Source organism: Nerophis ophidion, linkage group LG14 (genome assembly GCF_033978795.1).
Source record: "Nerophis ophidion isolate RoL-2023_Sa linkage group LG14, RoL_Noph_v1.0, whole genome shotgun sequence".
Taxonomy (NCBI): Eukaryota; Metazoa; Chordata; class Actinopteri; order Syngnathiformes; family Syngnathidae; genus Nerophis; species Nerophis ophidion.
In genome coordinates this window covers 37,612,060-37,637,078 of record NC_084624.1, presented here as the reverse complement: position 1 = coordinate 37,637,078, position 25,019 = coordinate 37,612,060, and the positions used below count along the sequence as shown (strand labels likewise).

Below are 25,019 nucleotides of genomic sequence, written 5' to 3'. Positions count from 1 at the left end.
TTCCGATTGACATGGACCGGACCAACACTGCAAATATTTGCATCCAATATCACCAAGCAGGCATTAGACAGGAACCCAAAAGGAAAGAGGAAAGTTGGCCGACCGAAACAGACTTGGCGCAAAGAGCTGAGAGTAAAAGACAAAACCAGGGTTTTTTAATTTTTTAGATTAGTTTATTTCAAAAGGGGACAATGCGATTTCATAAAACATGACTTTACATGGTTCAAAAAGCCACATGACCTGTTTGGTCAGTAGAATCTGAAAACAAAAAACAGAACATTAGACAGCTGACCACACGCTGCTGACATCACGCCACACATGCAGAGGATCAGATAAACGCTTCGGTCAATTTTTTGTCAAAGCGCCGCTGAGAACAAACTGCTAACAACGCTACAATTCGGCCTTTTGTTTACATCATCTCCGCTCATAATACCCCGCCCCAAGTGCGTCTTCACTCACCGACACGTCCGCAGCAGGCTGGATGACGTTGTGTCCTCAAGGTATCCTATGGTGTCCAATTGAGACAAAGGTGAGCATGCAAGTCACATACAGGGGGACTGTTTAAACACTTGGGATTTTTGCATCAGAACACGCCTCAGTCAAGTGACGTCACTCAGACTGTACAATTTATTCATTAGTGTCTTCCACGGCAACCTCTTTTCCCTGCACTCTATCAGCACATGCTGCACATTTTCAACAACCTCACATCCATCTGTTGCCGCTTTGCCTAACACGTGAAAGGTTGCCCTCAGACCAGTATGCCCTAACCTAAGTAGTGTATACACAACCTCCCCTCTCTTACACGTTCCATGTATACACACACACACACAAGTCTCTGCTTTTCTTCCCTGAATCCCAGTTTCTGCCAGGAATCCTCAGTTGCTGTATCAATCAGTGATTTTGACTCCCCTATTCAAACAGGGATTTTAATTCAATCAATTTAAGTTGATTTATATAGCCCTTAATCACAAATCTGGAGGTCGACGGTGCTCTCACTTCTCAACAAGATGCTCCTTGGCTCCGAGTCATGGCAAGTTATGAAAAGCTCCACCAACAAGTTAGTCATTTGTCAATAGATGCCTAAGAAACCTGCTTCAGATCCCATGGCCAGAAGTTCTTACAAGCAATGACAGGTCACCTGCAGAACCACATCTTTAGTGGGGTGTCTTGCTAATTGCCTATAACTTCCACCTGTTGTCTATTCCATTCGCAACATGTACAGCATGTAAAATTGATTGTCAGTAAGTGTTGCTTAGTAAGTGGACATAGGAATTACATTGTGTTATTTAAGTGTTCTTTGTTTTTTTTAGCAGTGGTACTTCAAACCCACCTGATGTGCTGTGATCACATGACCGGTCAGGTCAGTAGAATCTAAAAACAAAAACAAGAACATAAGACAGCTTACCACAACCTGCTGACATCACACCACACATGCAGAGGATCAGATAAACGCTTCGGTCGATTTTTTGTCAAAGCGCTGCTGAGAACAAACTGCTAACAACACTACAATTCGGCCTTTTGTTTACATCATCTCGCTCACAATACCCCGCCCTAGGTGCGTCTTCACTCACCGACACGACCGCAGCAGGCTGGGTGACGTTGTGTCCTCAAGGTGTCCTATGGGGTCCAAATGAGACAAAGGTGAGCATGCAGGTCATGTACAGGCGAACTATTTAACAGTTAAGATTTTTGGATCAGAACACGCCTCGGTCTAGTTACGTCACTGCCTCACGTGAACAAACCGCCAGGGTGAGGTATCAGACGGCCTTTTGCGTCATCACTTCCAACAGTCAAACAAATATGCCAAAATGGCGGCACCCATCATAAATGTTATATATGAATATTCATAAAAAGCTTTTAACGGATAAGGCGATAGTCTATGGATTATTTTAAACATTTCCCTTATTACTTTGCAGTCCCTAATTGTGAATGTAAGTAATTTTGACCACAATCCAGTTCTTGTTGTTAATCAAAAGTTACTCAGTTAGTCTGTACTTGAACAGTTACTTATACATAATACCTAAATACAGTTACTTATACATAATACCTAAATGATTTGGATACATTACTCGAAAGTAACAGTATTCCTAATTGAGTGAAATGTATGGCTACTCTACCGACACAGTATTATTAAAGGCCTACTGAAATGAGATTTTCTTATTTAAACAGGAATAGCAGGTCAGTTCTGTGTCATAGTTGATCATTTCGCGATATTGCCATATTTTTGCTGAAAGGATTTAGTAGAGAACAGACGATAAAGTTCGCAACTTTTAGTGCTGATAAAAAAGCCTTTCCTTTACCGGAAGTCGCAGACGATGACGTCACAAGGGTGAGGGCTCCTCACGTACTCACATTGTTTAAAATGGGAGCCTCTAGCGGCAAGAGCTATTCGGACCGAGAAAACAACAATTTCCCCATTAATTTGAGCGAGGATGAAAGATTTGTGGATGATGATATTGATAGCGAAGGACTAGAAAAAAATAAATAAAATAAAAAGCGACGGCTCCGGCAGTGTGAGCGTTTCAGATGTAATTAGACACATTTACTAGGATAATTCTGGAAGATCCCTTATCTGCTTATTGTGTTAATAGTGTTTTAGTGAGATTGTAAAGACATACCTCGAGGTAGTGTCTCAGAGAGAAGCCGAAGAGCCAGGCTCACAGCTGCCTTATAAACAGCTACTGCAGGAGGACGAATAAGCCAATGATGTCAGCTGTAAGATATATATGACAATTTTCCCATCCAAAAACATGCTGGTTGACGAAGAGAAACATGTTCGCTTGACCGCTCTGTGTTAAAAACAAACACCGGCTGTGTCTCGGTGCTAAAGACAGCTGCAATACACCGCTTTCCACCAACAGCATTCTTATTTATAGTCTCCATTATTAATTGAACAAATTGCAAAAGATTCAGTAACAAAGATGTCCAGAATACTGTGTAATTATGCGATGAAAAGAAACGACTTTTAGCCGCAAATGGTGGTGCGCTAATATTTACTGACAAGAAATACTGTGTAATTATGCGATTAAAGCAGACTACTTATAGCTTGGATCGGGCTGGAAGAATATGTCCGCTACAACTGGTGATGTCACGTGCACGCGTCATCATACTCGTCATCATTCCGCGACGTTTTCAACAGGATACTTCGCGGCAAATTTAAAATTGCAATTTAGTAAACTAAACCGCCCGTATTGGCATGTGTTGAAATGTTAATATTTCATCATTGATATATAAACTATCAGACTGCGTGGTCGGTAGTAGTGTGTTTCAGTAGGCCTTTGAATTCCTACTCGCAGCATGACGAGTTTGAACACAAATTTACGTTACGACCTAACAAGAAGAAATAACTTAATTCGCAAATAAATATCAAATAAGCTAGGGAACATTACCTTCATTCGACAAAGGTAACAAAGATTGGAACAAACCTTAATAAACTAGACAAGGCAGCGTGCTGTAGTAGCGATGCTAGCAACGTGCCAACTTGTCGGCCACCTTGGTGGGGGCAACTCTAACAATAAAGGCAACCTATTAATTTATCGGCAACGTCAAAACGCGTAGTATTAAGATCAAAAATGTGTTTTGGTCGCTGTAATTCTTACCTGTTAAAGGATTTCTCCCCTCTCTTTGTTTCAACCGCACAGTGCGCGCGGAACCTCAATATATATTGCAGCTCAAATGGGGGCGTGTCCTTTATTTTATGGCGGGTCGCAACCAACGTTATAGGTGCATGCCGCCACCTACTGTACTGGAGTGTATTCTCCGGGTGAGTATAGTTTACAGTCGGACTATATTATACCAGTGGTTCTCAACCTTTTTTCAGTGATGTACCCCCTGTGAACATTTTTTTTTATTCAAGTACCCCCTAATCAGAGCAAAACATTTTTGTTTGAAAAAAAAGAGATAAAGAAGTAGAATACAGCATTATGTCATCAGTTTCTGATTTTTCAAATTGTATAACAGTGCAAAATATTGCTAATTTGTAGTGATCTTTCTTGAACTATTTGGAAAAAAAGATATAAAAATAACTAAAAACTTGTTGAAAAATAGACAAGTGATTCAATTATAAATAAAGATTTCTACACATAGAAGTAATCATCAACTTAAAGTGCCCTCTTTGGGGGTTGTAATAGAGATCCATTTGGATTCACGAACTTAATTCTAAACATTTCTTCACAAAAAAAGAATATCTTTAACATCAATATTTATTCAACACGTCCACAAAAAATCTAGCTGTCAACACTGAATATTGCATTGTTGCATTTCTTTTCACAGTTTATGAACTTACATTCATATATTGTTGAAGTATTATGCAATACATATAGTTATAAAGGATTTTTGAATTGTTGCTATTTTTAGAATATTTAAAAAAAATCTCATGTACCCCTTGGCATACCTTCAAGTACCCCCAGGGATACACGTACCCCCATTTGAGAACCACTGGCTTAAACTAACAGTAAACAAAAAACAAAAACAAAAAAATAAACCTACACTTGCGGTGTTAAACTTGAGGTCATAAGATACCCCGTTAGAGCTTTTCTACATTCTTTAGTGTTGTCCCATCCATCGATTTCCTACCGCTTGTCCCTTACGGAGTCCCAGGGAGTGCTCGAGCATATCGCAGCTGCATTCGAGTGGAAGGCGATATACACCCTGGACAAGTCGCCACCTCAACGCAGGGCCAACACAGATAGACAACATCCACACACTAGGGCCAATTTAGTGTTGCCAATCAACCTATCCCCAGGTGCATGTCTTTGGAGGTGGGAGGAAGCCGGAGTACCCTGAGGGAACCCACGCAGTCACAGGGAAAACATGCAAACTCCACACAGAAAAATCCCAAGCGCGGGATTGAACTCAAGACCTTCGTATTGTGAGGCACACGCTTAAACCCCTGGGTCCACCGTGCTGCCCAAACAATACACCTACACTTGTGGTGTTAAACTTGAGGTCATGAGATACCCCGTTAGAGCTTTTCTACATTCTTTAGTGTTGTCCCATCCATCGATTTCCTACCGCTTGTCCCTTACGGAGTCCCAGGGAGTGCTCGAGCATATCGCAGCTGCATTCGAGTGGAAGGCGATACACACCCTGGACAAGTCGCCACCTCAACGCAGGGCCAACACAGATAGACAACATCCACACACTAGGGCCAATTTAGTGTTGCCAATCAACCTATCCCCAGGTGCATGTCTTTGGAGGTGGGAGGAAGCCGGAGTACCCAGAGGGAACCCACGCAGTCACAGGGAAAACATGCAAACTCCACACAGAAAAATCCCAAGCGCGGGATTGAACTCAAGACCTTCGTATTGTGAGGCACACGCTTAAACCCCTGGGTCCACCGTGCTGCCCAAACAATACACCTACACTTGTGGTGTTAAACTTGAGGTCATGAGATACCCCGTTAGAGCTTTTATATGTTCTTTAGTGTTGTCTTCTTCCTTAAAATTGACTTCAAGCCATGCTTGCCAACCCTCCCGATTTTTCCGGGAGACTCCTGAATTCCAATGCTCCTCCCAAAAATCTCCCGGGTCAACCATTCTCCCGAATTCCACCCGGACAACAATGTTGGGGGTGTACCTTAAAGGAACTGCCTTGAACATCCTCTACAATCTGTTGTCACGTCTGCTTTATCCTCCAAAAAATAACAGCGTGTCAGGCCAGTCGCATAATCAATGCAGCTTATGTAGACACACGTGTGAATGCAAGGCATACTTGAGCAACAGCCATACAGGTCACACTGAGGGTGGCCATATAAACAACATTAACACTTTTACAAATATGCACCACACTGTGAACCCAAACCAAACAAGAATGACAAACACATTTCTGGAGAACATCCGCACCATAACACAACATAAACACAACAGAACAAATACCCAGAATCCCTTGCAGCACTAACTCTTCCGAGACGCTACAATATACACCCCCGCTATCACCAAAACCCGCGCTCCCCAACCAAATAAGTATGACAACGACAAGACAGGTATTTATATTCCCTGTGATGATATATGGCAGTGAGAGATGGGTCTTCACTCATGGCAGTGGCACAGAAAAGATTAAAAGAATCATGCTTGGCATCGCAATAAAGGTCAGAAGAACTAACATCTGGATCCCACAGCTAACAGAAGTCCCTGATATAAATGTTGCCATCAAGACATCTAAACACAGATGGGCAGGACATGTGGCCGGACAACAAGATAATCGGTGGACCATCAGAACGACCGAATGGACATCTTTTGTATACAGAGAATACCAAGAGGACGACCAAAATCAAGATAGAGAGATAGCCTTACACAATACATTAGCCTTACTTGGCAGAGACTGGCTTAAAATACATGGTTACAGTCTAGGAAAGGTTTCTTCAAAGAGCAAAATTTACCCTTATGATGATGATATGATGATGATGATATGAGTAGGGGGTCTATGATTCATTGGCCTGAGGTCCTGTTGATATGGACACGAGATAAAGTCATGCACAATATATATTCGCATTCCTTTAAATCACCTCGGTTTTGTCACTTTAAAAAAAATACAGAGGACATGACCTCACCACATCTCCTCAATGGTAGTCACCACCATGTGCTCAAACATTTTTGTTCACATTCTCTAATGCAATTGTTGCAGCACGACATGTCACACTGTCATTACTCGGCCACCGCACAACGCAACTTTCTTTGGCCCCATGGTCGCTTATTTTTCGTCTACCGTATTTACGTGAATTGCCGCCAGGGCGCTAATTAATTTAAAACCTCTTCTCACTCCTGCGCTTACCAAAGGCATGCGGTAAAAGTAAGCATGCGCTAATTATTTTAAAACCTCTTGTCACTCCGGCACTTACCAAAGGCATGCATTAAAAATTTTAGTGTGATGTAAGCTTGGACCTTAAATCCTACTGAATAGCTCTTAATCTTCTCCCATTTATGCGATTTCAAATTACCGGTATTGAAATCAGCCTCCTCCATTTTGAAAATGATGACAGGGGAAGTGTCACTTGTGACGTCACGAGTTTGACCAGGCGGTAATACTAAGCATGCACTAATTATTTTGGGAAGCGAGTGGTGGCGACTTGTCCAAGGTGTACCCTGCCTTCCGCCCGATTGTAGTTGAGATAGGCGCCAGCGCCCCCTGCCACCCCGAAAGGGAATAAGCGGTAGAAAATGGATGGATGGATGGAGTTTGACCCGGCAGTAATTCAAGGCAGACGCATACTATATGCCCTGCGGCAATTCAGGGAAATACGGTATTTTGAATAAAAAGACTGTTTGGAAGCGTGTACACAATTTGCCTGACACACACTTACATTTGAACGGATTGTCATCATCATTTAGCGGAAAATTAACCGGACAAATGGATGAAAACGAAACATTTTTTTGTTGATAATCCAACTTTAGGAAAACCGAGGCACCGCCAGCAAAGTGATGTTTACGATGTGGTGTGATGACATCAGTGACGTGATGATGCAGGTTGTGTGTGACAAAGACTTGGCTGCAGTGATGTTACTTTTCCCAAGTCAAAGTAAGAGTGTGTTGACGTAAAAAGGAAAGTAAATAAAAAAGGGGTAAAGATGGAAGCAAATGATACACGTCTGGACTTGCTGAGACGTCTCCTTATACAAAGTTTGCGGCTGGATGAAGACAAATGGCGAGAGTTAGTGACTGAAAAAAAGAACCTGCTCTACCTCAACAGTTTGTTCAACAGCAGGGAGTCAGTGAACCTTTTCCTATGGATCGAGGAAGACTCCAGCGTGTCCATGAGTTTGGACTTCCCGAAAAAGCCAAACAAAGTGGTGTGCGTGACGAAAACGGAGCGGGATGTCATCAGTGCGGACAACGTCTCCAAGGCATTGCTGATTGAAGACCTTCATGGAGAAGACGTGCTCAGCTTCATTACCGCTCTCACTCAGGAGGTCCGATAGCTTATGTACCAGAGAGCGCTCCCTGCAGGATAAATATAAACATCTTTGTCTCCGTAGGTTGTCTGTCCGTTGCTTAGCAACCCAGAAAACAATGGTGAGTGGGCGCCTGGTGCGGCCGAGGAGACGCTGAACTTCATGGAGCGGCTAAAGAACGAAGCTCTGGTGATGAAGGCTCGGCAGGAAGGATGGACCTTTCTTCCTTTTCCCAAGCATCTCCCTGAAGACAAGGAGCTGTAACGCACTTCTTTAACATTTGTTTCATGGGTTGTAAGAGTCTGGCATGGGCAACATGAGATAAAAAAGAAGGAATCTGGAGTGCGCTAATCTGCACTGTTAAAAACTCAATAACTAAAGGCCTACTGAAACCCACTACTACCGACCACGCGGTCTGATAGTTTATATATCAATGATGAAATATTAACATTGCAACACATGCCAATACGGCCGGTTTAGTTTACTAAATTACAATTTTAAATCTCCCGCGAAGTGTCGTGTTCAAAACGTCGCGGTATGATGACGCGTGCGTTTGACGTCACCGGTTGTAGCGGACATTATTTTCCAGCCCGATCCAAGCTATAAGTAGCCTGCTTTAATCGCATAATTACACAGTATTCTGGATGTCTGTGTTGTTGAATCTTTTGCAATTTGTTCAATTAATAATGGAGAAGTTAAAGTAGAAAGATGGAGGTGGGAAGCTTTTAGCCTTTAGCCACAATAACACACAATAACTTGTTTAAAATTCCCGAAGATGAAGCTTTATTATGGATCAGAGCAGTCAAGCGAACATGGATTCCGACTACATGTTAACCGGCAGTTTTTGGTGAGAAAATTGTGGTAATAAGTTGCCTCTTACCGGAGACATCAGCGGAGCTTCCGTCCTGCTGCAGCTGCCGTGACTTCCCTCAGAGACTCTGGCGTCAGCACACCCGTGGCCACACCCCTCCGACTTTCAGGTACTATTTAATCTCACTAAAACACTAGCAACACAATGGGCAGATAAGGGATTTTCCAGAATTATCCTAGTAAATGTGTCTAATAACATCTGAATCGCTCCCACTGCAATCGCCTTTTTTATTTTTGTGTTTACTTTTTTTTTCTTCTAGTCCTTCACTCTAAATTTCCTCATCCACAAATCTTTCACCCTCGCTCAAATTAATGGGGAAATTGTCGCTTTCATAGCTCTAGCTGCTGCTGGCTATGATTGTAAACAATGTTCAGATGTGAGGAGCCCTACAACCTGTGACGTCACGTGCACATCGTCTGCTTCTTCCGGTAAATACAGGGCTTTTTTATTAGCGACCAAAAGTTGCGAACTTTACCGTCGATGTTCTCTACTAAATCCTTTCAGCAAAAATATGGCAATATCGCGAAATGATCACGTGTGACACATAGAATGGACCTGCTATCCCCGTTTGAATAAGAACATCTCATTTCAGTAGGCCTCTAAGTCTGATTTAGAAAACAACTTTTTTTTCTCTCATGCTGCTGCACTCAGACATTGAAAAGCTGTGGTTTACATCATTGACCGAGCGAGGCAGAAAGCCCCGCCAACAGTGTCTTCTTCTTTCCCCTGACAGGAAGTCACCTGCCGTCAAGCTGCTCCATGCCTGCGAGTCAGTCATCATTGAGTGGGCGGGGCTTGTGTCAGAGTTACTGCAGCAGAAACCGTCTCAGGCACTCTTGGACGGATTCAAACCTGAACCATCTGAAGAGTTTAACTTCTGGAACAACAGGCTGAAGAACCTGCAGCTTATTCAGCAGCAGGTGAATATGGCGCCGACATCGTTTGAGGACATCACACCGACGCGTTGTTGTTGATCAGATGATTAGCAGCAAAGCCCAGCAGTTGGCGTCTTACCTCCAGTCAGCTGAGGGTGCATACTGCTTCATCTTAAAACAAATTTATGGAGAAGTCCAGACGGGTAAAAAACTAAACAAAACAAAACACTAGCTGATGTCAGCTCAGCTATAACTTTTGACCTCTTTAGGACTCCAAGAGGCTGAGGACGCCACCCAGAACCTGAAACCTCTTCAGGAAAAACTGGAAGAAACAGAGGTTCTGGAGTATTCTCAGGTAGCAGGTGCAGCATTTGTCACATGATGTATGACATAATCAGCTCTGTGCATTATTGACAGCTGAGAGACAACATGGCTGGTGTCATGGAGAAGGTAAACCAGGTGTGGATGAACTCACACTTCCACTGTAAACCCTGTTGGATTGTGGTGCTGCTGCAGGAGATCTGCAACCTCCTCATAGTCTGGGTATTGATGCAATCACGCACTGACTTAATACATGTCCTAATGAGCCAATCACAGGTTTAATCAATGACTTAATTACCACATTAATGAGCTAACCAATGACTTATTGACCGAAACATTGATTTAACCACAGACTTAATGACCCAATCACAGAATGGATCAATTAAATAATTACCCAATCACAGAATGGATCAATTAAATAATGAACCAATCCCTGACTTAAAGGTGACCTATTATGTGAAATCAACTTCTTACCTAATGTTGCCTGTTTTAATGTAATTGAGGTCTTCATAAGTCCCTAAAATAATGAATTCATGTGTTAGGCATTGCAAAGACAATTATAAGAACTATCTTTCCTTCCTTCATACTTCCTCCAAACAAGCAGTTTGGAATTTGCCTAATTTGTGACCTCCATATGTGATAAAGGTTTACCCAACGAGCTTTGCGCGAGTCCACCATTGTAGTCCAACGCTCTAGTCAAAAAGATCGTTTTTTTCTCCATCCACTTGTTGTGGGGCAGACTGTCTTGCACATAAATCATCCGCCATTGCAATTTCTAATAAAAAGTAGCGCGTAATCCTAACTTATAACGGTCAGTAGACTGCATATGGAAGCACTAAAAACTACAACATGGCTGACAGGGAAAAGACCCAGTTGAAGTGGAGGCATGTAAAGACCCCCCCTCCCCACAAAACGGCACATACTAAAGAGATGGTCAGAAAGTGGCTTGAAGATGGTCTGTAGAACATGATCTAAGCAACATTTTGACCATAGAACCACCATTACATTTTATGTAGACCACATGTGTTTTAGGTGTAGAAAAATAATAATATGACCCAATTAATTACGTAAGTTAATGACCGACTTAATGACCCAAATACTGATTCAATCAGACTTATTGACCCAGTCACCAACTTAATCACCGAATGACCCACTCAATGACTTGAAGACAGACTTAATCACTGAATCAGTGAGTTAATTATGGATTTAATGAATCAATCAATTACATATTGACTGAGTTCATCAATAGTTTAAAGACCCAATCACTGACATAATCAATTACTTAATGACTCAATGACATAATCACAGGAGTTTGCATGTTCTCCCCGTGACTGCGTGGGTTCTCTCCGGGTACTCCGGCTTCCTCCCACTGCCAAAAACATGCACCTGGGGGTAGGTTGATTGACAACACTAAATTGGCCCTAGTGTGTGAATGTGAGTGTGAATGTTGTCTGTCTATCTGTGTTGGCCCTGCGATGAAGTGGCGACTTGTCCAGGGTGTACACCGCCTTCTGGCAGAATGCAGCTGAGATAGGCTCCAACACCCCCCGCGATCCCAAATAGGGACAAGCGGTACAAAATGGATGGACCTAATCACTCAATTTAAAAACCTATTCACTGACCTAAAGACCAACTGGGTTAATCACTGACTTAATGTCGATGACCTAATTAATGACTTTGACTTATTAACTCAATGACCCAAAAATGCATGGAATCATAGACTTTGATCCAATCACGAACCTGTTCAATGACTTAGACACAATGGCTGACTTTGTGAGTGACTTACTCAATGACCCAATCAATAACTTAATGATCCCAACAAATGACATTACTGATTTAATCAGACTTAATGAACCAAACACTAACTTAATTGATGACGTAATCAATGACTTTGACCAATTAGCTCACTTAATCAATGATTGAATGATTCAATCATGTTACATAATCACTGACTTAAACAATGCTTTATTGACTTTACCCCAATCAATAACATAATGACTACTTTAATCACTGACTAAAGACAAATCTTGTATTGCAGAGCAGGAAGTTTCTGCGCGGACAGGAGGTGATGCGGGGTCTTCTTGCAGACCCTGCTAAGGTTCTTGAGGACATCCAAGTTGCGACGTTAACGCTGGAGAAATTTAAAGAAAAGTACATCCAGTGCAGGAATCACCTGGAAAAACAGGTGCTCATCACATGACAGCCTTGTTACCATGGTGGTATACGACCACCAGTCCATGAGCAAAGTCTAGGGGACGAAATGATTGTGTGTGTGCACGTTCGCACAGGATGGGGGCTCACGCAGGTGGGAGTTTCCTTCACATCTGGTGTTCTCTGAGCTGGATGACTTCCTGTCACGCATGATCAGCATACAGGCACGTATGCACTGTTACACTGTCTTTCACCCACACAGACACATTGTTAGACCCACCTCCTGCCCCCCGATAGGAGGTGTACAGCATTCGGCTGCAGTTTCAATTGGAAGAAGTGGTTCTTGCTGGAGGGCGTGGCAAGATGTGGACCGATGCCGTGGAGGAAGTGTACCAGGACTTCCTGCATCAGCTTCACCTTCTATCTGACTGTCAGTACGACGCCAGCGAGCCCACAGATCAGGTGACATTCGGCGGCAGTCAGAGGGGCTTCCTGATTGGCCACTGGAGGTTGATGACCCCTCCTTCTCCTGTCATGTGCTGCTTAGAGCTTTCCGCTGCAGGCCAGCTCTTTCCAGGAGTATGTGCTGGACCTGGAAGCCAGGCTGGTGTCCATCCTTAAAGGAACCCTGGATGACTGCTGCGTGTCATCGTCTGCAGTCAAGGTGTGGCACACATACACGCACACAGCCACTCGCATTGAAAACCGAGGGACTGGGTTATTGTTTCAGATTCTGAACATGTTTGGCCAAGTACTGGACCGCCCACTGATCCAGGAGCAGCTGCGTCCCCAGCTTGTGCGTCTGGTGGACATGGTCATGACAGAACTTGACCAGGTTGAAGCACTGATCCAAAGTAAGACTTCTAAGACAGATGTGTCATCCAAGTTCAGGTCCAGTCGGGCCATCACCCTCAGGTGGACTCAACAACTCCTGCTGAGGGCTCACAATGTCCTCCAGAACTTCCAAACAGTCCAACACCTGTAAGAACACACACACGCACACATTCACGCACACACGTGTTCATGCCACATGTGTGTGTGTGTGTGTGTTGAGATGTGTGGACTCGGGTGAGCTTGTCATGCAAAAGTTCCAGAAAATTTCAGCCCTGGTTGTGGAGTTTAGGTACTCAGTCAGACTGGACTGGAGCTCCAAGCTGGACAGGGATTCTGCTTTCATTCTGGAACATCCTCTGATCAAGCAGCAGGCAAAAGGCATGATGGGAATTCCCTTCAGGGACAAAGTCAGTCAAGTTGCCATGATCCATGTCACATGAAGTCAGATGACCCTAACGTGTGTGTGTGTGTTTAGTTGGAGACGATGCTGAGTGAAATTAAGCAAGTGAGCTGGGAGAGGGACATTGAACTACACCCCCAAGCTGCTCAATTATTGAAATCCAGATGTGACATCGGAAAGAGTTACCAGTGTCTGAGTAACATGGTGTCATGCTACAACCAGGTCTATACCCACATACACACACGCACACACTCGCAGTGTCCATGTGACACTCACAGTGGCTGTCAGTCAGGTGGTGAGCGGAACTCTGCCAGTGGAACTTCCTCTGATCCAAGAACAGCAGAAGGAGCTAAAGCAGAGCCTGTTGGAGCTGGCAAACCTGAAGTGGAGTAGCGAAGGTGACAGGTCACATGACACATCACATGATGAGCAACAGGTGACAAGTGTGTATGTGCTCCCCCAGGTGTGCACCAGTTAGTTGAGCAGAAGAGAGAAAGTGTGACAACTTTCTTCGCCTTGGTGAATGAAGCACGTGCCAACATGGCCACCATGTCTCAGATCACACAGGTCAGTTGACCTACACACATCCATTATTTCCCAGCACGACTCCAAAGTCTAACCTCCGAGCTGACCCTCAGGGGTGGGTGGAGCTTCCCCTGCTGCAGCGTGTAGGAAACTTTCTTCAGAGGGGTGAAGCCACAGAGGAGAGCTACAATCAGCTGAGAAAAGACAGCGAGGAGGTGCTCAGGCTTACTCAGGTGAGGAGGAGAACAATGTGGAGGAGCATACAGGTGGACGCTGAGAGTCACAATCAGCTGTTGTCAGGAGAACCTCCGACTGTACGCAGCAGATGACACCTCCGCGTCCTGGTATACCTATCTGGATCATGTCGACCAGCTGGTCCAGGATGGACTGTTACAGCTGCTTCTGCGCTCGCTGCACTTCCTGTCAGACAACATGAAGCCACAGGTGCAAGCACACCTGCCAAACGCACAAGTTTACCACGCTTACTATATGTGTGTGTGCACAGAACTCCGGGGGGGCCTTGTTGCAGGTCTCACTGCAGCTGGATTCGACAGGAAGTTTATTTAAGCCTTCTCTGGAGGAAGACCTTGCTGACCTCTTAAAGTCCTTCATCGATGACGTCTACTCGGCCGCCAGCCTGCCGCCAAGGATCTCCGTCAGTCACCAAGGCGGCCACCAGGTGAGTCAGAACAAAGGTGGGATAAAGGTTAGTGAACGAATCAACACCGCCCCATATAGGATGCGCTGCGAGAGAACGCCGACCTCATGGCACTGGAACAGGAAGTGATGCAGCATCTGCCAGAGGTGAGAGAGGAGGCGGCGCTTCTAAAGGCGCGCTTGGACAAATTCTCACCCCTCTGGAACAGCAATAAGCGGGCAGTGATGCAAGAATTCCTGACCTACGGAAGGAAACTGACTCCCGATGAGGAAGAAGTGGTGGAGACCCCACCCACCTTGGCAGACTTTCAAAGAGAGGTGAGGCAAGACATACTTCTTGTCTGAGCGTCTCTTTTGACACATTCTCTGCTTGTGAAGATCCAATCCCTGCAGAAACAAATGTCAAACGTCAGTCAGCTGAGCAAAAACGAGCTACTGCACGGCTGGCTGCAGGTTGAGCTCAAACCTTTCAAAGACGCCCTGCATCTATTCATTCACAACTGGATCAGCATGTACACACAGCACTTGCTCAAACTGGTGCGACACAGGTGAGACCCTTAACAGCCAGCCCTCTTGACAAGTGATAATTCGGTGTGTGTGTGTGTGTGTGTGTGTACTCAGCATGTCTCGACGCAGCGTTGATGAGGAGCAAGATGAAGATAAGAAGTCTTCCTCCAATTTCCCTCTGACAGAAACCATAATGCTGCTGGAAACTGTCGGAGTGGAAGTGCCTGAACTCACCACGTTGCTCCAGGTAGCGCAACGTCATCAATGACAGCTTTGCCGGTACTCTCACCACGTTGACCTGTTGTTGTTTGCGTTTCAGAGCTGATGACCACGCCAGATGTTCAGAGTGTTCACATGCTGGTGTGTTTATGAAGCATGTAATCAGTGAAGATAAATAAATGCTTTTAATATCATCAAAAAGTGGACAAACATCCATGCATTCATTTGACCCGTTTAGTCCGCCACAACCGAGCAGAGAAAACGGGAGGCACAATAATCAAAACATCCATCCTTTTCCTGGCGCCACGCCCATTTTCTACAGCAAGGGACAGTATGTAGAATCCAACGAGGTCACTGAGGCGGACCAATCAAACAGCAGCTAGCGGCGGTAAACGCCGAAGGCCACCAAACTGAGGAAAATGGTGATTCCCACCAGCGAGGCGGTGGCGGGTGCCGTGAAGAACTGACGGTACTGAATCTGACAGTACCAAAGCACTGACAGCATGAGAACCAGCAGCGGGACCATGAGACTCCCCACATTAAGTGCCACCTGCACCTGGTCTGCAGGCCCCGCCCCCACCGCTGCCCGCGTGGCGTGCGGAGAAATGTGACAGTGCAACACGCAGTTGTGAGCCAAGTGGAGAGACTCCAGTGTGATGGTGTCATCCTGCAGCAGCTGACCTTGATAGATGAGACGCACCTGCTGCTCTTGGCCCGCAAAGTAGGTCCTGCAAAAGTCAGAACAGTTAGCAGAAAACTATGCCGGGTTAACTTGAGTGGGCGGAGCCATCTCTTACCTTTTAATGTATCCTATGGTGTCCTGGGCTTTAACCCGTGCGGTTTTTTCTGTGTCGTTCAAGAACTTTAGTCTGACTATCATATTTCTCTGGGAGTCCTCGTCGCTTCTCCCCGCATCTACTTCCTCCGCTGCCTCCTGTCTACTTCCTTCGCCCTCCTCTTTTACTTCCTCAGGGGAAACGGCGAGGGGATGAGTCACAGTCGTGTGGCTCTCCCCAGCAGAGGTTGAGGGCATATCCTGGTGGGGGGTCCTCTGAGAAAGGGGAGAGCTTGTAGATGAGTCCAACAGGTGATCCAGTGGTTCTGATGTGCGGGTCGAGATCCAGGCCAGCAGCAGCACCAGGAACACGATCATCACACCAAACAACAGAGTCACCTCGTCTCCCACACCCTCGATCAACGCCATCTTCCACGCCCAATCAGGCAAACACGATTGAAGCACCTGCACACAAGGGGGCGGGACATAACCCATCCATCCATCCATTTTCTACCACTTGTCCCTCTTGGGGTCGCTGGAGCCTATCTCAGCTGCATTCGGGCAGGGGGCGGGGTACACCCTGGACAAGTCTCCACCTCATCGCAGGCGGGAACTAACATTTCTAGAAACTGTTTTAGAATCTCTATTTTAATTTCTGTTTTAATGCATAGTCCCCTGATACGTCTGCCAACAAGGTGAATTTCATGGCTAATGGACTTGGGTCGCAAGCTCAGGTCTGATCATCCTGTAGCTGGCCGCCTCTGGAGAGGGTGTATAGTGTTAAAGGCCGAAACACTCAATGACCCAGAGGAACACTACTGATGATGCGCACCCGTAAATTATTTTATCCTTAAAGTCTTCCATTCACGTTCACTGTTCACCTACAAGGCCACAAAGTGTAAGTGCACGCAAAGGATGCAAACACCTCATTCTGTTTTTAATTTGTTTTACGTGTTTTAGGAGTTTTTGTTTACATGTTTTAGGAGTCTTTATGTGTTTTAGGAGTCTTATTATATGTTTTAGGAGTTTTGTTAAGTATTTTAGGAGTAATTTGTATTTTAGATGTCACTGTGCATCTCTTCGGAGTCATTTTATGTGTTTTAGAGTCATTTTCAATGTTTTAGAAGTTGGTTGTGTTTTTAAATGTTTTACTAGTCATTAATGTGTTAAGTCATTTTATGCAATTGTGTTTCGCACAACAGATAGAACATCTCACGCGGTGTTTTCTGGAATCACCATAGCAACACAACGGGTTGGAAGTTTCGTTTAAATAGGTCGTTTAGTGTCAATGACAGATGACCAAAATACTGAAAACAACAATACAACCAGTAAAAGTCTCAACAGTTAGCTGAAAAAAAAGCTACAGGCTAACTGGTAGCTGCGCTGCAGTGGGCCGAAAGTAAGGCATAGTTCGAGGTAACATTTGCTCTTCGCCACGAATCAAATTTAAAATACTGTATTGTTTAATTGTGCAAAACAACTTACTGATCAGCGTGTACACGTCATGTCAGGAGATAGCCTTCAAGCTAATCAAGCTAATCTGTTTGTTCCGCTGCACTTCCGGCCCGCGTAATGTGTTCTTCGGTGGTTGTCTGCCGGCGCCCCCCGCTGGCCATCTTTTCGGAGCACTACAATAGTGTTTAATTGATATTAATCTCATATTACAATCCAAAATAACATTTCGAGGTTAAATAATAGGATTTTGACTTTATTTTTTGGCCCCTTGAATAGATACAATATTTGATTCTCATACGGTTTGATTCTCCACGCCAGTAGGTGGCGCTATGGAAACAGTTTAGCTAGCGTTAGTATTTAGTGTTTTAATTGTACAACTCTTGCGGCTTTCTGTCATTTTCAAACTGACTCCAACACTTGGCAGTTCCGCCTCAGCGGACTGATAAGCTGATAGGTGAGGACCGACGGCAGCGGTCATCTAATGCAGGAAGATGTCACTCGGAAGCCGGCCGGCAGCCTCTTGGATGGCTTGCACGCCGGGGAGGAGGTCCTCACGAGTGCCGTGTCTCGACCGCTCTTGTCGGGTCCACCTGGAGCCACGACTGGCCGCTCTCCTCACGTCAAACCGGTCGCTGGTCTTTGGTAGCCGCGCTAAAGTCGTCCTGTCAGACGGCTGTGGTCAGTCGGTGCGAAGCCAAAGACGAGCTTTTAGTTGCTTTCTTGTTGAAATGACAGAATAAAGTTTTTTTTTTCAAAAGGCGAATGTGGCGCCCGCTTGGCTTGTGTCGTAGCCGGCATGCTTGCTGCCTTCCTCCGCCTTTGTGCTCATGTTTGGCCGCGGAGGTCCTCCCCCTACGGCGCTGGGCGGAGTTTCATACCGGACCAGGCGCTCCTTTTGTCGGATCTCTTTCGACCTGACTCCCCGGGGCTTCGGGCACAAAGAACAGAACAGGGATTTCTTCTATGAGCACAGCCACCAGACGTCCGCAGCGTGTGCAGGAGTGTGTGGAACGTGGACCGGAACCACAGGGTAAGTTTAAAATGCCCTTTTTCCATACATTTGACGAGTTTTGGCCTCTTCGCTGCCACTGTGTTGTCGAGCTTCATGGCGGCCTTGCAGTGCAGGCTTGTGGGCTGCAGCGAGGCACGCAGCCCGCTAGCATACGTTCCACGATCAGAACCAGACCTTGAACAAAACTTACTACTGCTTTCTAAACACATGTTTTTTTGCACATTTATTCAGAAAAACACTTCAATTGCAAATTGAATGAAATCCGCTTTTATTTTGACACAGTCGTTTTTTCTAACCACACGTGACTTAATGTTAAAAGAGCAAATCGACTTTAACTTTTGATCTTTGTTATTGAAATTATCGAAGAAGAATAATCAAACATTCATACACTTTCAGGTGTTGTTTGTGGGCCAGCGAAGCTGCGTTCTGACTCCTGCCGGAGAATAAATGTCATTACAATGGGGGCAACACGTCATGACGCCGTGTCTACCATCAAAACATGTTTTTACCATCCATCCATCCATTTTCTACCGCTTATTACCAAAATACTGTATATCAATTTTTCCCAATACATGTTTTCACTTGTAGTACTCACATATCTGTTTTAATACGTCATACATGAGTTTAATTGTATTGTTTTTTATACCATACATGATTGTCCTTGTATATAATAATTATACAGATATAGGTGTTTTTCCTGTTATCTGCTGGAGCTATCCACTTGTAATTATCGAATATTTTTGAAATAATCGAAAACAAAAACGCACATTATAACCTCTATGCGTTCAGGGAAACCTTTTCAATAATAACACATTTTTCTGGTTGTCGTAACTTACATTCTTTTTTTTAGATAAATGGACATTAACATTGAAATTGTACATTCAACATATTTGCAATGATTAAAAAAAAAAACTAAAAAAAAATTCACCACCACTTGTCACAACATCCACACACCACTGCTCTTTTGTGCGCACTATTGCAACTGCCGTTCGGAAACTCTCCTTGCTTATTTCTTGTTCCGGGCACTGAATGTTGTCTGTATTTTTTATTTATTTTTAATATTTTACATTCATTTAACGGTGAATTGTAGATAAGACTAATATTTGTTGCAGGAAATCAACTGCAAACAAACATATCCTTTTTCTCATCAGGGTCATGATCGCAGCCGCACTGCACTCGTTATGGGGATCAAATATGGTACTTTGCGATGCATTAATTAGTCTAACTTGGTCTTTAACCAAGTTGGACTAATAGCGAGCAGTAACGTCTTGGTGATGATGAATGGTTTAACTCTTTCAAAAAATATTTTTCTTAAGAGTGTATATATCCTTTTAAATATTTGTTGTATGATTGCTTGTATATTTGCCTCAAAAACTTTCAAAAGATGCTTAATCTGCACTGATGCAAATAAATAAACAGTAGCCTAATGGGACTATATACCAGGGGTCGGGAACCTTTTTGGCTGAGAGAGCCATGAAAGCCAAATATTTTAAATGTATTTCTGTGAGAGCCATGTAATATCTTAATTACACTGAATACAACTAAATGCATGCATTTTTAATTAATAGCAACATTTTTAGAGTACAATAAGTCTCTCATTATTTTTAATAACATTTTTATTCTGAAGCTAACCAATAATAAATAAAATACTTCTTAACAATAGTGCGACTTCTTGAACAGGTGTGGTAGAAATCGGATGGATGGATTAAAATTTAGAGAATGTTTTATATTTTGAACATTATTTTTAACACTGTGATTACCTGCGATTTATTCATTACTTATTCTGTTAAGCAATGTCAGCAAAGATTTATCTGAGAGCCAGATGCAGTCATCAAAAGAGCCACATCTGGCTCTAGAGCCATAGGTTCCCTACCCCTGCTCTAGACCCTTGTCTGAAACCTGGAAGTGCCTCTTGGTCATGTGATTGCCACCCAGCATTAGGATGGTTATACATATCAAAATGAACATTAACTTATACATCTGTCCTAACTTTGAATTAAATACAGCACATATGTTTATTTGTATTGTAGGATTGTGAAGCATAAACCTATTCAATGGTTCTAATTAGGCCTTCTGCTTTTATATTAGCTTAAAATATGTTCGAAATGTAGGGATTAACCAAAACCAATTCAATGAATGGGACAAAATGATATCTATGTATATATGGCAAAGTAAAAGGCCAAGAGTTTGTCTCAAAACTTTACTACAGGCCAAACAAAAGGGAGGATGGCATTTACCTTGCCTCAGATATTATTATTTTGCAGTGTAGATGAGAACAGCTGGTGTAACCTGTCAAATGTTGCTCAATGGACAAATATTGAAGAAGAAATGCCCTCCATCCCCATACAAGGAATCTTGACAGATAACAACCGACAAAACCACATAAATAGCATTGATAACCCATAACAGTACCATAAACCAGTGGTTCTCAAATGAGGGTACGCGTACCCCTGGTGGTACTTGAAGGTATGCCAAGGGGTACGTGAGATTTTTTTTTAAATATTCTAAAAATTGCAACAATTCAAAAATCCTTTATAAATATATTTATTGAATAATACTTCAACAAAATATGAATATAAGTTCATAAACTGTGAAAAGAAATACAACAATGCAATATTCAGTGTTGACAGCTAGATTTTTTGTGGTCATGTTCCATAAATATTGATGTTGAAGATTTATTTTTTTGTGAAGAAATGTTTAGAATTAATTTCAGGAATCCAAATGGATCTCTATTACAATCCCCAAAGAGGGCACTTTAAGTTGATAATTACTTATATGTGTAGAAATCTTTATAAGTGAATCACTTGTTTGATTTTCAACAAGTTTTTAGTTATTTTTATATCTTTTTTCCAAATAGTTCAAGAAAGACCATTACAAATCAGCAATATTTTGCACTGTTATGCAATTTAATAAATTATAAACTGATGACATAGTGCTGTATTTTTTGTAACACTTTCAGGTTTCATCCGTCCACAACTGATTACAAACACTTGTATGTGTGGTTATAGAAAGGATGTATGTTTAAGCCTTTATCATGTCCGATAAATGACAGAGTTGGCCATTTCTATAGTAATAATGAGATTTTAAAGGATGTTATAGATGTTATTGTTATTGATGTGCTAAAACCTCTTTCTTGTTTAGGAGCTCCATACAGTAACTGTTCTTTAATCATGCACATAATAAATATTAATCAAGTTTTTCGATGTATTCATTCAAGATAGTTCCATATACAATAATAAAGTACATATAGTACTGTTTGTGTTGAAGTACCCTTTATACCCATAAGAGTTACATATACAATGAGAGTACATACTGTACTGTTTAAGTGTTAAAAGTAAGCTTTAAAAAGCTGAAATCAACCATAAACGACATCTTAGTGATTCAAAATAGTATTTTGATATTGACACATTATCTGTACATCTCCTAAGGGTATTTTAGTAATGTATGCACGGATTAAATGTGTCATTATCAAAATATTACTTGCAATCTCTTTTTGGCAACCAAGAATATATTGATTTCATGAATACATACAAACACTTTTTAATGTTTATTACATGCATTAACAAAGAACATTTAATATTGTATGTAGTTTTTAAACAAAAAAGAGCTCGGATTTAGAAAATCAACATTGGATCTACAACAGTTTTTTACAATTAATAGCAAAGAAATGGCTAACACTTGTATTTTTAGACACGATAAAGACTTAAATAATTTCAAACACATAACTTATTCCTTGTGGCAGGCATTCTTTTTTGATTGATGATGTCTGATGATGAGCAGCCAGGTTCCAGATTTCCGTGGTCCTTCGCTACATTTATCAGCAACAAATTTTATTGTCGTATTTGTCAATTAATCAATTCCACCACCGTTGTTTAGCTGTGTACTAACATTATATAATTATATACAGTACGTGTGTGTAACTACGTGAAGGGGGCGGATTCAGCTCAAAAAGACTCTGCATGATGAATGGCGTTGGCCTTGCTGCGCCTCAAAGCGGCAGACTCAAGATTGTGGCAGGTAACTTCAACATGATGATGATGATGATAATGATGATGCTCATAATGATGCTGAAGGTGATTTGTGTGTAGATGAGTGGCGTCAGGAGGACTGTCTGACACTGTTGGAGAGGATTCGCAGTCTTCTTCCTGATGCAGATGGCATGAAGTACAAAACAACAGAGTCGCACTTCGACTGGGACAAGGTGGGCTTTGGAAGCTTCACGGGAGAAATGTGTCGCCAGAAGTGGAGCAAAGTTTCGTCAGAGGTGCGTGAATGTTGGTCAATTAGGGCTGAGGGTGACTTTTGACTCTGAAATGTTGTTTGTCAGGTCCGCAAGTACAGAACCATGACAGAGCTCATCTTGGATGCCATCGAGTTTGTTAAATATCCCTACAAAGGCAAGAAGCTGAAGGTGAGAGTTTTCAGTGCTAAGATTATTAGGATATAAGCTTTTTTTTATCTTACTGCGCCCCCTTGGCGTCCATACAGACGCATCCTGATTTCCCCAAGAAGCCGTTGACGCCGTATTTCAGGTTTTTCATGGAGAAAAGAGCCAAATATGCCAAAATATACCCGGAGATGAGCAACCTGGACCTGACCAAGATTTTGTCCAAGAAGTACAAAGAGCTGCCAGATAAGAAGAAGGTAGAAGAAATTCCTAAGACGATGATGACTCAGTGCTTAAACCATTTGCACCCTGTTTGTTGTTGCAGCAAAAGTATGTGACCGAATTCCAGAGTGAGAAAGAGGAATTTGGGAAGAACATGGCTCGATTCAAGTAAGACACCAAGAACAACGTGAAGAAAAAAACTTTGCTCTCAATGTTCTGCTCTTGCAGACACGAGCATCCTGACCTGATGGAGGAGAGCAAGAAGTCGGACGTTCCCGAGAAACCAAAAACTCCTCAGCAGCTTTGGTACAACCACGAGAAGAAGACCTACCTTAAACTCCACCCAGAGGTAGGCCTATACATACACACACACACACACACACACACATACACATACACACATATGGTGATGATGATGGCGGTGGTATCAGGTGACCCAGAAGGAGATGAAGGATGTGTTGCGGAGACAGTGGTCTCAGTTGTCTGACAAGAAAAGACTGAAGTGGATCAGCAAAGCTTTGGAGCTTCAGAAAGACTACGAGGTAACACACACACACACACACACACACACACACACACACACACACACACACACACACACACACACACGATACATAGTCTGACACCGTGTGTGTGTTTAGGATAACATGCGAGTGTATCATGAGGCTCATCCAGACGTCATGTCAGATGATCACGTGCGCTCCGTCCTCACAAAGGCGGAAAGACAGCTGAAGGACAAGTTTGATGGACGCCCGACTAAACCTCCACCGTGAGTGACACAATTCTTCAGATGGGGCGGCGTAGCACGCGAATAACGGATGTATACCGTAGGAACGGATACTCGCTGTACTGCGCCGAGCTGATGGTCAACATGAAGGATGTTCCCAGCACGGAGCGCATGGTCCTGTGCAGCAAAAGATGGAAGATGATGACCCAGAAGGAGAAAGACATGTTTCAGAAACGCTGCGAGCAGGTTCGTCCCATCCACTTCTTGTCAGGAGCCTGATACTGGCGCTGTTGTTGTTTCGTTGATTACGCGCTGCTTGTGTGCATCCTCTCAGAGGAAGAAGCAGTACGACGTGGACTTGCAGAGGTTTCTCGCGGTTAGTCTTCACACCTTTAGAAATTACAACACCCCACTGCCAATCATCATCACGCTAATAATGTGTTTTTTTAGAGCCTTCCAGAAGAAGAACGAGACCGTATTCTGACCGAGGAGAAGCTGGGTGGAGCCAGGGGGACAGGGAGCGTGGTCTCCAGTCCGCACAGAACCAAGTCGCCGCCCATCAAGGTCAGATTATTTCAACGCAACTTCATTGATTCGAACCTTGGTTTTGTTGGACCTCAGAGATGTCTATCAGATGGGGTCTTGGACTTAATTTGAAGGGGGAAACGGGGGACATTTCGGTCCCTCGCACTCTCATGTTCAAAAATAATGTAACGCTATTGAGTCAAACACTTGTACCAGGTGGAAAATCGCTGCTCAGACAGAAGCTTGTCTTTTTTAGATTGCCTACAAAGATGCCCAAGCTCATTGATTAGCTTTCTGGCGCTGCCTTTTTGCCAACATAATGTTGATTGACAGAATGCACATGGTTTCTGCGGGTCATTAAAAAGCTTTAAAGTCATTAATGGATTTAGCAAAAATTAAGGCCTTAAATGGCATTAAAAAACATTAAAGTACCAGTAGAATGAAAAAAGAAAGTTGCCTCTTTATTAAAGTTTCTATCATATACATCTGATTTAAAACACCAAAAGACATACACAGTTTGGGAGTAAATAGATATGACCAAAATGATATCAATCTATTCCCGAGCCATTTTGAGTTATAATGAGCAAGCCACTCACTTGATCCGGGACGTAGAGGTGGGAACTACTGATCCCTTCTCCATCAACAACAATGCTAATCATGCAGACTTT

General features: G+C 43.2%; 3 protein-coding genes and 1 long non-coding RNA gene across 15 annotated transcripts in view; 2 read left to right on the top strand and 2 right to left on the bottom strand.

Annotated features, from left to right (window-relative positions):
• LOC133568590 (dynein axonemal heavy chain 17-like) overlaps window positions 1–15,449 on the top strand; it is a 21,875-nt gene extending 6,426 nt beyond the window's left edge. Inside the window, exons 3-25 of one of the 6 annotated variants that reach the window (XM_061920611.1) lie at window positions 7,687–7,906; window positions 7,973–8,148; window positions 9,493–9,679; window positions 9,738–9,837; window positions 9,904–9,989; window positions 10,052–10,177; window positions 11,994–12,140; window positions 12,244–12,330; window positions 12,404–12,568; window positions 12,654–12,770; window positions 12,837–12,902; window positions 12,993–13,087; window positions 13,161–13,347; window positions 13,416–13,562; window positions 13,633–13,738; window positions 13,804–13,907; window positions 13,979–14,098; window positions 14,166–14,309; window positions 14,371–14,544; window positions 14,604–14,840; window positions 14,901–15,070; window positions 15,144–15,276; window positions 15,349–15,449. In XM_061920611.1, the coding sequence (XP_061776595.1) occupies window positions 7,751–7,906; window positions 7,973–8,148; window positions 9,493–9,679; window positions 9,738–9,837; window positions 9,904–9,989; window positions 10,052–10,177; window positions 11,994–12,140; window positions 12,244–12,330; window positions 12,404–12,568; window positions 12,654–12,770; window positions 12,837–12,902; window positions 12,993–13,087; window positions 13,161–13,347; window positions 13,416–13,562; window positions 13,633–13,738; window positions 13,804–13,907; window positions 13,979–14,098; window positions 14,166–14,309; window positions 14,371–14,544; window positions 14,604–14,840; window positions 14,901–15,070; window positions 15,144–15,276; window positions 15,349–15,354 (3,036 nt within the window). In that variant the 5' untranslated portion in view covers window positions 7,687–7,750 and the 3' untranslated portion in view covers window positions 15,355–15,449. Of the gene's footprint in view, window positions 1–7,686; window positions 7,907–7,972; window positions 8,149–9,492; window positions 9,838–9,903; window positions 9,990–10,051; window positions 10,178–11,993; window positions 12,141–12,243; window positions 12,331–12,403; window positions 12,569–12,653; window positions 12,771–12,836; window positions 13,088–13,160; window positions 13,348–13,415; window positions 13,563–13,632; window positions 13,739–13,803; window positions 13,908–13,978; window positions 14,099–14,165; window positions 14,310–14,370; window positions 14,545–14,603; window positions 14,841–14,900; window positions 15,071–15,143; window positions 15,277–15,348 lie in introns of those variants that run through there. The other 5 variants (XM_061920610.1, XM_061920609.1, XR_009809632.1 and 2 more) reach the window with 5 other exon arrangements.
• On the bottom strand, window positions 152–9,524 carry LOC133568597 (uncharacterized). 5 transcript variants are annotated; one of them, XR_009809636.1, is made up of 5 exons: window positions 9,501–9,524; window positions 1,572–1,617; window positions 1,331–1,371; window positions 460–505; window positions 152–258 (listed from the first exon to the last, which is right to left on the bottom strand). It is a non-coding gene; the product is annotated as an uncharacterized LOC133568597 (long non-coding RNA). The 5 variants fall into 5 exon arrangements; XR_009809637.1 differs by lacking the exon at window positions 9,501–9,524 and adding an exon at window positions 7,679–7,703; XR_009809633.1 differs by lacking the exon at window positions 9,501–9,524 and adding an exon at window positions 3,600–3,704.
• tmub1 (transmembrane and ubiquitin-like domain containing 1) lies at window positions 15,415–18,287 on the bottom strand. The gene is made up of 3 exons (XM_061920621.1): window positions 17,509–18,287; window positions 16,046–16,488; window positions 15,415–15,976 (listed from the first exon to the last, which is right to left on the bottom strand). The coding sequence occupies exons 2-3, from the start codon at window positions 16,450–16,452 to the stop codon at window positions 15,628–15,630; spliced, it is 756 nt and encodes a 251-aa protein (XP_061776605.1). The 5' UTR covers window positions 16,453–16,488; window positions 17,509–18,287; the 3' UTR covers window positions 15,415–15,627.
• Window positions 17,875–25,019, top strand: part of ubtfl (upstream binding transcription factor, like) — a 12,698-nt gene continuing 5,553 nt past the window's right edge. Inside the window, exons 1-12 of one of the 3 annotated variants that reach the window (XM_061920617.1) lie at window positions 17,875–18,508; window positions 22,398–22,507; window positions 22,564–22,754; window positions 22,818–22,901; window positions 22,979–23,134; window positions 23,203–23,267; window positions 23,328–23,448; window positions 23,531–23,641; window positions 23,741–23,868; window positions 23,931–24,072; window positions 24,161–24,202; window positions 24,277–24,390. In XM_061920617.1, coding sequence (XP_061776601.1) covers window positions 22,450–22,507; window positions 22,564–22,754; window positions 22,818–22,901; window positions 22,979–23,134; window positions 23,203–23,267; window positions 23,328–23,448; window positions 23,531–23,641; window positions 23,741–23,868; window positions 23,931–24,072; window positions 24,161–24,202; window positions 24,277–24,390 — 1,212 coding nt within the window. In that variant the 5' untranslated portion in view covers window positions 17,875–18,508; window positions 22,398–22,449. The remainder of the gene's footprint in view (window positions 18,509–22,397; window positions 22,508–22,563; window positions 22,755–22,817; window positions 22,902–22,978; window positions 23,135–23,202; window positions 23,268–23,327; window positions 23,449–23,530; window positions 23,642–23,740; window positions 23,869–23,930; window positions 24,073–24,160; window positions 24,203–24,276; window positions 24,391–25,019) is intronic. The other 2 variants (XM_061920615.1, XM_061920616.1) reach the window with 2 other exon arrangements.